The sequence below is a fragment of the Salvelinus alpinus genome, chromosome 38 (genome assembly GCF_045679555.1).
Source record: "Salvelinus alpinus chromosome 38, SLU_Salpinus.1, whole genome shotgun sequence".
Taxonomy (NCBI): Eukaryota; Metazoa; Chordata; class Actinopteri; order Salmoniformes; family Salmonidae; genus Salvelinus; species Salvelinus alpinus.
This window is the reverse complement of record NC_092123.1, coordinates 3,328,316-3,343,186: the sequence shown is the minus strand read 5'-3', so window position 1 is coordinate 3,343,186 and position 14,871 is coordinate 3,328,316. Positions and strand designations below refer to the sequence as shown.

Here is a 14,871-nt window from a genome sequence, read left to right as displayed (position 1 = left end):
CGGCGTCCACGAAGGACCAAACTAGAAATTCACTATTACGGATTCGTTTGATGAGTTGTGTCCTAGCGCCATCTCCATATTTTTTTCAAAGACCCCTTTGGATACAGCCCGGCAGGGAAAGGGTTAAGGAGCGGGTGGTCCAGATGCCTCCTCTCCTGCTCGCTATGACGAACAAATGAACTCCCGGGGAATGAAATTTAAATTCCACAAAGGAGAAAAAGTCCTCTGTTTCGAACCTGACCCTACGAAAGCTAAAGTACTCTATGATGCAAAGGTAAATGGCTTGTTGTTTAGACAAGAGATTGTTTGCGGTCACGAGGGCTGATATTGCATGCAATTCCCAAACATTTTGATTGCCAGTTTTTATGACTTTATCCAATACTGTAGCTAAGTTAGACATAATGTTAATTTGATATATCCAGACAGACCACAGAAGGCCCGACCGAGGTTGCCGTGCTAGCTAGCTGCTAGGCTAACGTTTGCTATTAGGCTAACGTACCGTTAACGTTATATGGTAGGTTTATGGCAAAAACGAGGCCATCAATAATGGCTGCAGCCGTGTTATTTGTTGCTATGCTGTAGCCATACTGTAGTTGCTATCTCTGCACATGCTGTAGCCAGGTTAGCGCGGGTATATTTTCTTAGCAAGCTCGTAGCTGCTACATTTAGCTAACGTTAACTGTCATAACAACAACTGTCCGCTAACGTTGGAAGTAACGTTAAACTAGCTAGCGTTAACGTTAAACACCAACGGCGAATTAACATAGCATGAGTTAACGTTAGCTAGCCTCTGTGCAAGGCCTGGGCAACACATTACAATCAGCCAACCCGTTGTTTACATAACATTAGCTAGCTAGCACAATTAGTAATGTGTTGTTAGTTAACTAATGCGTACTGATGGCTAACTGTCTATTTGGTATAATGTGGTGATACATTTGCCTGTTGTCTGTTACACGGCTACCGCTAACTATCGTTCATTTCTGGAATTGTATGTTTTAGGTCGTCGATGTTGTAATTGGCAAAGATGAACGTGGAAAGCGAGTCCCAGAATACCTGATTCACTTCAATGGTTGGAACAGAAGGTAAACTCACACACAAGACACAGTCTGGGGTGGTGGGCTTGAAGAAGGGATACTGGGTAAGGATGGGTGGGACAGGTAGCAGAATTCTTGCTGTGTTCCTGTGGGGTGGTACAGTGGCGGATGGGAGGGTCACCCCCCACTCAAAAAAAGTGCAATTCCCTGTATCTATGAGTGGTTTAGGTTAATTTCCCCATCCTTTGTGGGCTCTGCCTGTTAATCAGCAAAAGGGCTCATTTTCCAACGTACTGTTAGCTGATAATGTTTACTTTGCAAGCTACTGGTAGAAACTTTGTACGATTGGCTAAAAATAGTGGTAACTTTTATTTAACAATCCTTTGAAAACTGTACATAGTTGTCAATGGTTTTAGCCATCTATATCGTGGAAATCATTGAGTGTGGATAGCAACCTTCAGTGGAGCTTTGTCCTTGATATCACTTTGACAATACTGTCATGCTGACTGCATGCAGCTTGAATTGGAAGGGCTGGTATTCATCATCTGTTGCTTTGTGCTACAGTTGGGATCGATTGGCAGCAGAGGACCATGTGCTCAGGGAAACTGACGAAAATCGCAAATTACAACGTAAACTGGCTCGTAAAGCTGTGGCTCGCATGTAAGTTTGACTCCATTGGAGAAGATTGGAAAAGTAAGCAGTAGGCGTGACTGCAGATCTTGATGCAAGTTTCCTGTCTAACTATGTCCACTTCAACCCACAGGAGGAGAAAGGGATGGGGGAAGAGACGTCGTCGTCTACCCGGTGTTGAGTCCGCTCTGAAGACACTTCCTGAAGAGAAGGAAGAGAGTGATGACGCATGTGCGTTTGCCTGTTCCATCACACTCAAACTAGTGCTAGTGCAAAGTAGTTTATCGGAATGGCTTTTCATTGGAAATGGCTTGCAAGCTAAAATTACATGCACTTTTTGGTGGGGGTATCTTTCAGGTTTGATTACGTCTTCAGACAACAGTGACGAGGACGATTCCGAGGATCCTGAATCTTTGAAAAGTGAGGAGAGTGACTCTTCCGAAGATTTGGACAAAATGGTATTGTGTTGAGAAGACATATCAACTCGGTTGTCCTATTGACATTGTCAGAAATACACATTTTGACAAAATGGCTCGATGGATCTGACTGTTTGCCCATCTTATCTCCAGCAGGAAGAGCAGGAAGCTCACGCTAAGATGGAGAGTGAGGACAAGACCATCAACATAGACATCCCTGAGGTTCTCAAGAAGAAACTGGAGGATGACTGCTACTACATCAACAAGAGGAAGAAGGTGTGTCATTAAACAAAGATAACACCCGCTTTATTGTAGTTCCATATACCTATTCCTATCCCTCCAAATTCCTAGATATTGGTCATGTTCAGTAGGGACAAAACTTATAGAAACAGGGAGGTACTAACTGAACTAGTCCAATAGGAACACAGATTTGTCATTTTCTGCTGCAGAACTTTTTGCCTCGATGTACCCTACTGAATGCAACCCTTGACTTTTGACATTTCAACATCTCACTGCCAATGAGCTGTGATCATGAAGGGCTTTGTTATTTTTCTCCCCAGTTGGTGAAGCTTCCGTGCCAGATGAACATATTGAACATCTTGGAATCATACGTGAAGCACTTTGCCTTCAACGCAGCCTTCTCTGCAAATGAGAGGTACAGAAGTCACCAGAGCACCGCCCAGACCAGCCTCAGTCCTCACTATGTTCCTCCAGAGAAGAAGTGAGTCCCCAAAGTACAACATTTCCCATTAGACTTTTCGCCTCCCATGAGTCCCATGGGCTACATAATGGTTTTGTTTGACATTGCAGCCGACATTGCAGCCGCCTGCCAACTGATTGATCTACAAATCACCCTGCATCATAAATAACTACTCAATGTTATTTGTAGATCAAGTATGTCAGTCACAATATTACCAATAAATGCATCACAGATTCGATGCTCTCGAACATGGTATTCGTGGATGAAATTATCTTCGTGATAGCTAAAAGTCACCGTTTTGTTTCAGTGAGGAGCTTTGCAAAGAGATGGTGGACGGCCTGAGAATCACCTTCGACTTCACCCTTCCTATGATCCTCCTGTACCCCAACGAGCACGCTCAGTTCAAGAAAGTCAGCTCCTCAAAGTTCTTCCTGCCTATCAGGGACAACACAGCCAGCTCCAGCAAGTAAGACACATCAGGCTATGTATGCAATCCTCTTGAATAATTAACATCTGTCATTTTCAGGCAGGAAGACAAAACAAAATGAAGTTGAAAACATTTCACTTTTGGAAGATGCTAAGTACATCAGGTCTTTGTTCAGTTTGTATATCTGACCTAAGTTGAAAATGTCAGTGACAAATTATTGTAAGTTTCTTTGGTTTTGTGATGTTGGATGTCATTACCAAACTGGTCTTTCTTTGACCATCTCCACCCTTCCTGTCCCAGGACCCTGCGTGAGCGCACCCCCAGCCCCTCTGGCCACAACCCCTCCACCCCCCAGTCCACGGACAGCCAACCGGCCCTGAGCGAGGCCTCCACAACCACGGCAAACCCCACCGCCACGCCCAAACGCCGGCGCTGTGCCTCCACGGCCGACCCCGACGCCCCCCAGTCCCTGCGGCGCTCCACACGTCACACCTCGGGGGGCGAGAGGATGGCGGGCGAGGGGGGCAGCGGCAGCGCTACGACCTCACCCCAGCCCAAACGCCGCCTCGCCAGCCTCGACACGCCTGCCCAGCTGCCCAAGTTCTTCCTCAATCTGGAGAAGAGTGAGTGGCAAGAAAACACACTCAAACACAATAAGCAGTTGATTGTGTAGTGCTTTACTTATGTAATGTCAATCGTAGCCTCTGTTGTTGTAATGACCATATCCATCCGCTAGATGGCACTCTTCCCTGTTGTCATACATTACAGTCCGCTCCCAAACACATGGAATATTGTCTGAGCACAGCTTCTCATTGCACAGAGTAAATGTCTGTTGTTTCTGAAGTGTCCATGCAAATGTTGTCCTCCACCCACTCCCATCAGTTGATTGACTGCCGTCTGCCCTCCTGTCCCCTTCCCAGAAACCCCTGTCCATAGTGGCTCGTCTTCTCCGTTGCCCCAGACGCCCAGCAAGGAGGGCAGCGGTGTCTTCTCTGGCCTGGAGAGCCGACGGAACAACGAGCTCAACGAGGTCCTGAGCTGGAAGCTGACCCCTGATAACTACCCCCAGAGTGACCAGCCTCCCCCACCCTCCTACCTGTATGGCTCACAGCACCTCCTACGCCTCTTCGGTAGGTGTCCTCAGAAGAACTTTCTGTGTGTGTGGGTGAAACAGGGATTGTTGTTTAGTTCATTGTAGCCTCCAGTCACTCGTTCTCTTTCAATCTTGTTTATTCCCCTTATACAGTGAAGCTGCCAGAGATCCTGGGGAAGATGCAAATCCCAGAGAAGAACCTAAGGGCCCTGGTCAAACACCTGGAGCTCTTCCTCAGGTACCTCCCATCTAATTATAGAATAATCACGTTTAGTTTTGTTCTTTTTTTAGTGATCAGCCAAACACCATAAATAGGCTAGAACCAGGGCTTCAATAATCTCTATTTCGGCTGCCATAGCTCACCTCCATACAACCTAGTCCTGGAACGTTTCCTTGTGCTGCCAAAGTAGCCAATGTCAGGTGGTTATTTAAGAAGTTTTCTCAATAACCTTCGTGGTTAAATACAGGTCATATATCACGTTTTCTAAACTGGGTGGTTTGAGCTCTGAGTGCTGAAAGCTGTGGTATACCACAGGTATGACAAAAAAAAACTATTTACTGTTCTAACTATGTTGCTACCCAGTTTATAATAGCAATAAGGCACCTCAGTGTTTGTGGTATATGACCAATATACCACAGCTAAGGTCTGTATCCAGGCACTCTGCGTTGCATCATGCATAAGACCAGGCCTTAACCATGGTATATTGGCGATATACCACACCCCATCAGGCATTATTCCTTTAATAACTCCTCCTCAAGCCACAGTAACTCACAGTGGAACTGAAGATGCACAATCACCAGTCTCCAGGATTAGTGACACTGACTGGGCGAAGCCTGTTATCCCCCAGTCAATCACTGCCTGGTGTGTAATTGTGCCGCCCGCCTCGCAGGAAGGGGCAGGCTGCCATTTAGTTGCCGTGCCGACGACAGTTCCATGATAGACTTCCTTTGATCACGATACTGCCCACGTCAGCATTTCTTTGGACGTGCTCACTTAGCTGGCCTGGTGAGTGGTTTCCACATGATGGACCTCTGACATTGTACTAACGTTATCTTAGCATGCAGAAATGTTTGGACAATGCGGTAGCTTGATGGGCCTCTCCGGTAAAATTAACCTATAATAAATAAAAAAAATTGGACAGCGCAGTGGAGAATAGAGAGGTGGATTTTTCCCATGGGGCTTTTTGTTTATCTTGGAGAGGGATGGGGAAGGGTCCCTGTTGGGAGCAATGGGAGTGCAGTCTGCATTGATCTGCTGATGCGCACGCACAATCCTCTCCGCCTATCCAGTGTTAGCCCCGTCACCTGAAGTCTAGCTCATTCAACGGGGCAGTTCGCTGTGGTGTATTGCCATTAGGTAGCAACTCTCTGTGTGATTCATGCAGCTCACTGAGTGGAAAAAGTGCTCACTGACCTGTAAGCTGGCTCTCCCTGCATGCCTGCCACGGTTATTGTAGCCATAATATCGTCTAACAGGATGTGATCAGACGATGATGGCTTGAGATGTTATTTATGCAGAGGGATTGATTTGCTGTTTTTGTGTCTGTGCATGTGCCTCGGTGTGTGTGTGTGCGCACACCTGCATCTGTCTGTGTGTGTGAGAGACTGTCAGACTACATTAAAGTGAAGGGAGATGAGTCGGCGTTACACAAGCCGGCAATTCTAATCTTTAAATCCTGCCCAGCGATCTTCAACTGGCCCCAAACCTAGGGGATTTATTCTCTCCTTTATTAATCAAACGCCTGCAGTTTCCCCTCCAGCCACCGCTCTTCGCTGTTGCACACAGAGGGACAAATGACTCCTTTTCTTCTCACAGCTGGGTACGTCTCAATCGTCTATTAGGGCCTTCTTCCGCTAGTGTCATCTTTTTAACCACGTTTCCATACACCGTTTTTATACAAGTAAAGTCATTTCGTATAAAAAAAATTATCACAATGGAAACAGGAAGTTTCAGAACAGTTTTATAAATTTGTTTTGACATGGTGGGATCTTTGTGTCGGTAAAATTCATTACGAGAGAAATGGCGGTGGAAAGGCCTTTATGCGCAAATGTTGATATAATAACCATAATATCGAAGTAAACTTGGAGTCACGCGATGACATGGTGTGGGGTCCTCCCAATACGACTCGGGAAAACATGCAGTTTATTAAGCTATTATGAACTTCACAGGGTGGTAAAAGTGTACGGTATGAGCTGGATGCTCCTTTTCAATAAATATCAAAGGTCTTACTCTGGTGACATGATCGATGCTTGACTGCCGTTTGACAAATAAAAAATATTCTTATCATGTAGACTAGCCTACAAGCACTATCTGCGAGCTGTTGGCTAAACCACACGTGCCAAGACCAGACTAGGCACATTTGCTATTTAATGCAACAGTTTTGTCATAAAACTATCGGAAATGTTGAAAATGCGATGAACTATAGATTTTTATTCGATACATGAAAACGTAAGCGAAAAAGTACATTTTGTGCAGTGAATTTTATCCGCAACAAGTCAGTTTGGTGGAAACGCAGCAATGGTGGGAAAATGCGCGTATTGGCTTTGCTAATTGGATGGAAACCTAGTTACTTATCTGAAATTACGGGAGAGGTCAGAGAAATGCAGAGTGGAGAAGTGCATGCCGGGATTGGGCACACGGACGGATCTCTGGAAGAATCGTCTGGTGTGTTTCTATGATACAGAGGGAGGGACAGTGGTGTAAAGTCAGGGATGCAAACTAGTCACCTTTTGGCAAAATTCGCCGTTTTGAATCCAGAATAGGTGACCTACGTGATTCGTGTAGCTCCATTGAGAATAGTTTGGGCGAGGGGTGGCTTGGTGAGAAGCCTGACCACAGAGACGGCGGTGAGAAGGTGATGAAGTGTACTTCATGAGCTATAACCGAAAAACAACTGGCATTTGGAAAGTTTGAGGTGAGGGAGAAAGTGTGGTGGGACAAGTATTGTTAGCATTAAGTATCTTGCTAGCTGGATCGAATTACCCGTTAGCTAGCCAGAGAAATGTTGAGCAGCATTAGCCTACTTAACTGATCAAATAATTGAGTGTTTGGTGGGGAAATTAGCTGGCTAATAAAGTCAGACAGCTCGTTACAACATCAGATGAGCTAACGTTAGTAACCTAACCAATTCGCTATAGTATTAACTGGTAACGTTATACGACTCCTTGCCGTTCCTCGAGTTCTAACGCGTTAGTTGCTTTCTGGACCCTGGCAATCTGAAATGTTTACTAGCTAACGAACTAACTACTATCTGTGAACGAATGTTTTCCCTCTACAGTATGTGGTTCATTTTCAGAATGAGATAATTAGTTGAAAATGAGGCGTTGCTTGTTAAACAAGTGTATTCATGGATCAAGTCGAGCTTGGGCCTGGCTTAAGCTGGATGCCACTAGAGGTGAAAGGAACACCACACACGTTCTCACTTCTTCAATACAGTGGATAAAAAGGGGTATGCCAGGTGTACTCTCTGCCTGAAAGAGATCAGTTATGCCAACAACGGGTATCATGCTCTGCTGGCACATTGTAGAACATACGTCCACAGGCAGAAAGTGTGCAATGTAATAATGTGCAGTGTAGCCCAAAGATATTGCTTTTGTTGTGTTGAACTTGTGTGAGTGAAGTGGGGATTATTTAAAAAATTTACTCTGTGAATGTCATTTTGCACACATGTTGCACACATTTGTTTCATTCTATTTCTACTTAAGATGTTTTTTTCCCCCAAGTGCAATATTTAGATGTGCATATGGTCACAGGCATTCTATTATTGTAAAGGCCGTCATGGCTAACTGCAATATTAGTGTAGTGTATTTTTTCTATTTTTTATCAAGACTCATTTGCACTAAAGTCTAGGCAACAAATAACACTGGATTGCTTTCTTTAAAAAAAAAAATAGCTGTGAGTTGAGTTCACTTTTTATTTTACACACAGAGACTGAACATGTTGATCATAGTCTTTGTTGTTTAATTAGTTAACCTGCATTTCCCCCTAGCAGGGATTCTTCTTCATGTTTCAGTGCAACAAAAAAGTGTCACCTTTTTGGTCCCTCACCAGTTTGCATCCCTGAAAGTACTTAAGTAAAAATACTTTAAAGTACTAATACTTTTTGTTTTTTACAACATTCCAAAAGAAAACACTGTACTTTTTACTCCATATATTTTCCCTGACACCCAAAATTCCTCATTTAATTTTGAATGCTTAGCAGGACAGGAAAATGGTCCAATTCACACACTTATCAAGAGAACATCGCTGGTCATTCCTACTGCCTCTGATCTGGCGGGAATCACTAAACACAAGTGCTTCATTTGTAAATGATGTCTGAGTGTTGGATTGTGTCCCTGGCTCTCCATAAATAAATAAATAACCAGGCAATTGTGCCATCTAGCTTGTTTTAATATAAGGAATTTAAAATAATTTATACTTTTACTTTTGTATATTTAAAACCCAAATACTTTCAGACTTTTACTCAAGTAGTATTTTACTTGAGTCCTTTTCTATTAAGGTATCTTTACTTTTACTCAAGTATGAGAATTGGGTACTTTTTCCACCACTGTGGAGAGTGCCTAATGTGTATGAGAACGAGGATGCCTGTGTTTGCCCAGCTGCTCTCCCACAAAAATGTATCCATATCTTATTTAACATCTGCAGAGAAATGTGGTTCAAGTTTACTACCTTTGCTCTACATTTGCACTGACTAATAGATAGGACGAACCAATAAATCATGAAGAATAGCTGTAGCCACGGTCCCGTGGTCCGTACTGACTAGTTCGGTGCTCCACAACGACAATAATTTGTTGCCGGTTAAAGCGCCTCTTAATTTCTCCCTCTGATGAGGATAATTTGTTTGCAGTCAAATTAGAAGAGCGGGTAGAGCTAAGATGAGATGGCAAGATTTAGAGGATTTGGCTGAGCAGCGGATACTAAGAACATTCCGGATTATTTTCCCTACTGATTAGACGGGGAGATTTTCCCTCTCCTACTCTGGCGAATTGGGTTATTTAAGGCAAGTTACTAAAAGCACTGACTGACTGCAGGTCTGGAGGGGGGAAGGGGTGTTAACAAGCCCCCTGTTGGAAAACACCAGGATTGGGAGTGCTGAGTAACTAGTCTGGTCCGTGACGTCCACAGTAGTCGGGGAAGTGATGCATTTCCCACGGTGGTCTTTGCTTCAAATGCATAAGCTGTCTGTTGATGGCCATGCTGTGTTAACTAGCCTTAACTTCAGACTTCTACTCAGTGTGGTGAATTATACCCTGTTATGATGTTATCTATCTCTCTCTCTTTCTACTCTGTCCCTCTTCCTCCATCCCTCTCTCTGCTCCCCAGGTTTTTGTCTGAGTTCCATGAGGACTTTTTTCCGGAGTCAGCGTACGTGTCGTCATCGGAGGCCCACTACTGCATGAAGCACCCGCGGGCCGTTTACTGAGGCCGTTTATCTCACCCTGCCATGCCTCGCCCTGAACTGCACTGCTGGGAGGGGAGCTCCAAGCTGCTTCCCAAACCATCCCTTTCTTTCACTTCTTCTCTGAGACAGCGCCATTATCCCTCTCTCTGTTCACCCCTTGCCCTCCTAAATCCAACCCATTCAGCTATGTGGTTTTGCCTGTCGGAAAGAAGTAAGGCAAGGGTCTTGGCTTCTGATCGGCCCAGTAACTCACTCTCCCCAGCCCCCAATCTAGCCTGGCCTAGGAACAGACCCCCCTGGATGCAATGATTACCTAAAGCATGGACGTCTACTTGTTATCCTAGGCTGTAGATCGTAACCCCCTGCTGGGGTCTTTCCCACGATGCTGCTTTCTCTCGCTCTGTGCTCAAGGACCACGTTTGGCCCTCTCTCGTTCTCTAGCAGCATCTGCGGCCGATCCTTCTCTCTCCGTCCGCCTAGACAAGCAAACACAGGGAGAAGGCCTATTTGATACGTTGGCTTTGTGTGACTATTGGCTTCTCTTCAGCTCACCACGCTTGCTGCCCCAAGCCACGCTTCAGTGTGTTAAGTTATTTCTAAACTCTTGTAGAATGTCATTACTCTAGTAATGTCTACTATATGTGTTCCTCTTGCTTAGAGGGGCTGGTGACGTTATGACCACTGTGTGTTCATATTAATATTTGTCATGCATTACCCCTAATGTTTGAAAAAGGTATTGAATTTCATTGATGTATAAATTCCTTATTCTGTTTGTTTTTTTGTTTTTTATACACTGTTAACTTGTAGACCCGAACAGGAACACACTGTGGAGATGGACATGTAAAAATAGAAACTTTCCGTTTGTTTTCCATTAGTCTTATCTGAAATAAAAGTGGGAGCAATATTTTTGGCATGTGGTTTATGAATATTGCTGTTCTGTTGATTCATAAAGACCTAGGCCGGGATTCAATGCAAGGAGTGTTATATGGCAGCACAATATGAACAGGTAATTGACACTTGAGCCGAACTGCGCTATGTTTATCATGAATGCAATCCCTGCGAATGTTGCCTTTTTAAGAGGTGTTGTCAGCTGTGTAGATCGCTGTGCTATAATGCGCCATGCATTTAATCCTGGTCCTATTCTCTGCTGTTCTTCTCTCCCTCAAGTTGAGTCCTTTTTCCTTAAAGAAACATTATTCACACTATAAAGGTTGTTCTAAACTACAGCAAAGTACAAGAGCAGATCGTTGGGTTTATCCTCCGGGTGAATCGGCTACGGTTTGAGATTGAACAGGGCCTTTGGTCTCAGAGGTGTGGGAAGGGCAGCACAGGGGAGGGAGCCTGGACCGATGCCAGTGTTCTTCAGAGGATGACTTCAGCCTCATTTGATGGGCACACAGCGTTTTGGGTTGTGCCCTGTCTGTCAGTCGCTGGATATTGGTGCCCGTAGACCAGGGATCATCAACTAGGTTCAGCGGCAGGTCATTTTCTTGCGAGGATGGGCAGGGGGCCTGAACATATTTACTAAGAATTTGTAGACTCCAAATTGACCGCAAGAAGCACAAACAGATCTAATATTTGTCTGAAACTTAATCATTTCAACCCTTACTTACATGTGTAACAATCACATATACAGTATGTATGTTATGAGTGGGAATACTTTGGAACAGATTTGAAATAAAATAACTTTAAGCTGATTTGCTGGTGTTTTTACAGTCTTGTTTCAAACAAGACTTTTTAATAAAACTTGGGGGGGGGCAAAAAATCACCCGTGCACCAGCTGGGGAATCCTGCCGTGAACAATGCCTCCCCTCTGTCACCTCCTGCCATAGCTGCCTGCTGTAGAATCCCTCTTAACATTGACCAACACACACTGCTTCTGAATATGGGTTCTTGAGGGTAACGGCCAGTGTTGCAATCAACGTACAGAATATTCTTGGCTCTGAACAACTCGTGTTTCTGGTTGTTCTGACTGAAACCCCTCCCTCAAGCTATTGCATTGCCTCTAAATCAGGGGTATTCAACTCTTACCCTACGAGGTCTCGAGTACTGCTGGTTTTCTGTTCTCCCTGATAATTAATTGCACCCACCTGGTGTCCCAGGTGTAAATCAGTCCCTGATTAGAGGGGAAGAATGGGGGGGGGGGGACAAACTGATTTTGAGGCCCAGAGTTGAGTTTGAGGACTCTAGATAGTGTGTTTGGGGGTTTTCTGAGGGAAAATGCTTAGGGTGGCTTTTGACTTACAGTGCTATCATGTGGTCAACATCTCTAGGCCCTGAGGGTCAGAGGGAATAACTAGAGCCTCATCTCAGCACCGGCTAGCCTAGTCCTGACCCTCTTCAGAACAACCAGATAACTACACCAAGGTTCGGGGATCACTGGCAAATGTGATGGATTGCAATGAAGCTTAACCAATGTCGTTGCCTTGTGGTTAGTGTCTGCCCAGAGATTGGAAGGTTAGGGGTTCAGTCCTCGGTGGAGTCATACTTACAACTCAAAATGTCACAAGTTTGCTGGCTGTCCTCCAGTGATATCTGTTGATGTATTTTTCACCTACATATTTTTCATATCAAATTTCATTTTGAAAATACACTGCTTTTTTTCATCCCAATACTTTAAAGGTGTCTCATACATATTGACACTCACCAATAAAAACAGGGATTGTCCACGTTTTGAGTCCCACATATACTGTAGTTTGTTTTCATTCAGGATTGCCATGTGGCAGACTATTGCATTTATTACTTTGGCTACAGTCGGTGCAGTACTGAAGCTTTCTGCTCAATAAACTAGGAGGGTTTCCATAGCAAAACTATGCTCTTTGCTCCCTCAGCCCTAGGGAGGTTAGCATTGCTACCATTACAGAGGCTAAATGTGTTTAGCGGTAAGCGCTAATGCTTTTTGGGTAGAATGGAGTCCTGTAATCAACCACTTCTAACTGGAATCCGAGATCAACACCCTGCTTCGGTGCTATCATATGGCCAGGATAGAGCTTTGTGTTCAAGAACCTCCGTCTCCCAGCCGCAATAAATCAATTTCTGTTCCACCCTCTCGATATCCACTTACCGACTGATTCAATTGGCTGGAGAGCCGTGTGTGATATCGCCTGAAGAAGGTAGCAACGCCCACCTCACACAACTCCTCACCTCTTTCTTTAGTTTCATCTCTCCTCTCTTAGTCTCATCCCTCCATCTCACCATCATTCTCCAGCGTGGCTGTCGGTGCATCATGAAGGGTGGTGATGGAGCGCAGGCGGAGACAATAGAGAAGATGGACACTAACCCCAGTGTTGACGTGTCAGCGATGGATGTGGGGTGGCAGGAGACAGCCATTACCCAGCAGCCTGCAGAGTGAGTAGCCTCTGGCTAGCACTTGATGTTTGGTTTCTTCTCTAATGACAGAGAGTGAGGATGACCCTACTTTCTTCAGTCTGTTTTCTCACTAGATGCTGGTTCCAAGCAATGCTAATATTTGGGAGAAGAAATTGAGTGTTGAAGGACCTCATTGGTCATTAGGGATGTACTGTACAGCAAGTATTGGTTGAAATTCCTAATGTTGTAATGTCAGAAATAGTTTGGACCTAAATAACTGTTTGTCAAAGTTATCCATCAAACCTTTTGAATCTCAAAGTATTGTTGTGAATGTTTTGTCCTCTGATTGCCTGCTGTTGTTGCTACTCCTTCTAATCACAAGTCCCTGACCTGATTTTGCTGGCTCAGCTAACTTCTCTCAGGGTGTCACTTTCTAAATCTCAGGTGGGATTTTAAACAGTACATCCCCCCCACAAAGACACTGCACAAGTGAAGGGAAGAGGTGAGAGGAGGAGAGCGCGTAGATAGCTGCGAGAAGGAATTATATATACAACGAGCAACGTGATCATGCTGTTTTTATGTGGATCAGGGGGGTATTCATAAACATACCTGAATTTGTCCAATAGAAACTATCATTTGCAACTGTTGGACTAATAATTACATCCTATATGCAGGCAAGAGTGTGCAAGACAGTATTGAATTTGTAACTGTCTGTCACCTTGATTACTCAAAATTCTCTCGACCTGTGCACCTACATTGTAAACTTTCAGCAATAGGCTAGATTGTAGCAACTTCATGATGGGTACAGGGAAAATGTGACTATCATGTAGTAGCCTAAATCTATCAATGTTACATTGAACTGGTTGAATGGAATATGAATGACAGTCATCCAATATGCTGTAATAGAATAAGGCCATACTGATCAAATAAAAATAATCATCCTCCCTCATCTTAAACGGCACCGACCGCCACTGGGTGTGATATGTCCCTGAATAGTTGATGCTGATCTAGAGTCTACTTTGTGTTTTTTCTACTATATTCCATTATAAAATACTTAGATTATTGTGAAGTATTATGGTGGGGATGAAGAGCATACTGAGTTGGGTGTACGTATGGATATTGGGATAGACTGTTAGAGTTAAGGTTTGGCAGAGTCAAGCAATTAACACTTGTAGGCCTCAAAGAGAAGTCCCGCCAATGACACACATTGTTTTAGTGTAAAGCAACGGATCTGGTGTCAAAATCTGATTTAGGAAGCAGTTTCCCAAGCCACCTCTGTAGGTAGTCCTGGACACTTCTACACCACATGCCCCCCTTATTGGGTAAAACAAAGAGAGAAGAGCAAAAATCAACCATCACTCAACATCCTGCTCTACATTCCAATTCATTTCATCTTGCTTTAATCACTTTTCACCCCACACCGGGTGCCAGTGATCATCGTTAGAGAGGCGTGTCCAAGCGTAGCTGGACGCCACGGGGGTTTAGATAGCCCATACATCACGGCACGCTCTGTATTCATCCACATTCGCCCCACTGCCCCATGGGAGGACCCCACTCAGTCCTACTGAGACAGGAAAGCTGATATAGGGTAATGCGTTTGGCGTCGTTGCGTAAAATACCGTATTTCATTGGACTCCAGATTTGACCATTTGTCATCTCTCTGACAGGTTATGACATGAAGCAGTGAGAATGTTTTCAATGTAAAATGCGTACAGTTTAAAGTGCTGTGTGGAAACAGGGAGAAAGCAAGTGAGAATAGGGATTGCAAATACCTTGATGGGTAAAAGTGAAGATGTCAATTTGTCTGTTTACATCACAGTGGTGTATTCATTTTAACCACGTGTTGACATGAAGCTTTCA

The 14,871-nt window shown here is 44.3% G+C and overlaps 1 protein-coding gene across 3 annotated transcripts; it reads left to right on the top strand.

The window, feature by feature from the left end:
- Window positions 1–45: 45 nt before the first annotated feature.
- LOC139566195 (MSL complex subunit 3-like) lies at window positions 46–11,399 on the top strand. Of its 3 annotated transcripts, none has more exons than XM_071387223.1 (12): window positions 46–274; window positions 1,000–1,082; window positions 1,599–1,694; window positions 1,798–1,895; window positions 2,022–2,122; window positions 2,237–2,356; window positions 2,641–2,801; window positions 3,088–3,246; window positions 3,508–3,830; window positions 4,128–4,337; window positions 4,454–4,538; window positions 9,624–11,399. In XM_071387223.1, the coding sequence occupies exons 1-12, from the start codon at window positions 176–178 to the stop codon at window positions 9,721–9,723; spliced, it is 1,635 nt and encodes a 544-aa protein (XP_071243324.1). In that variant the 5' UTR covers window positions 46–175; the 3' UTR covers window positions 9,724–11,399. The 3 variants fall into 3 exon arrangements, with proteins under 3 accessions (XP_071243324.1, XP_071243323.1, XP_071243325.1); XM_071387222.1 differs by having other exon boundaries at window positions 2,234–2,356; XM_071387224.1 differs by lacking the exons at window positions 46–274; window positions 1,000–1,082; window positions 1,599–1,694; window positions 1,798–1,895 and having other exon boundaries at window positions 2,022–2,084; window positions 2,234–2,356.
- The last annotated feature ends 3,472 nt before the right edge of the window (window positions 11,400–14,871 follow it).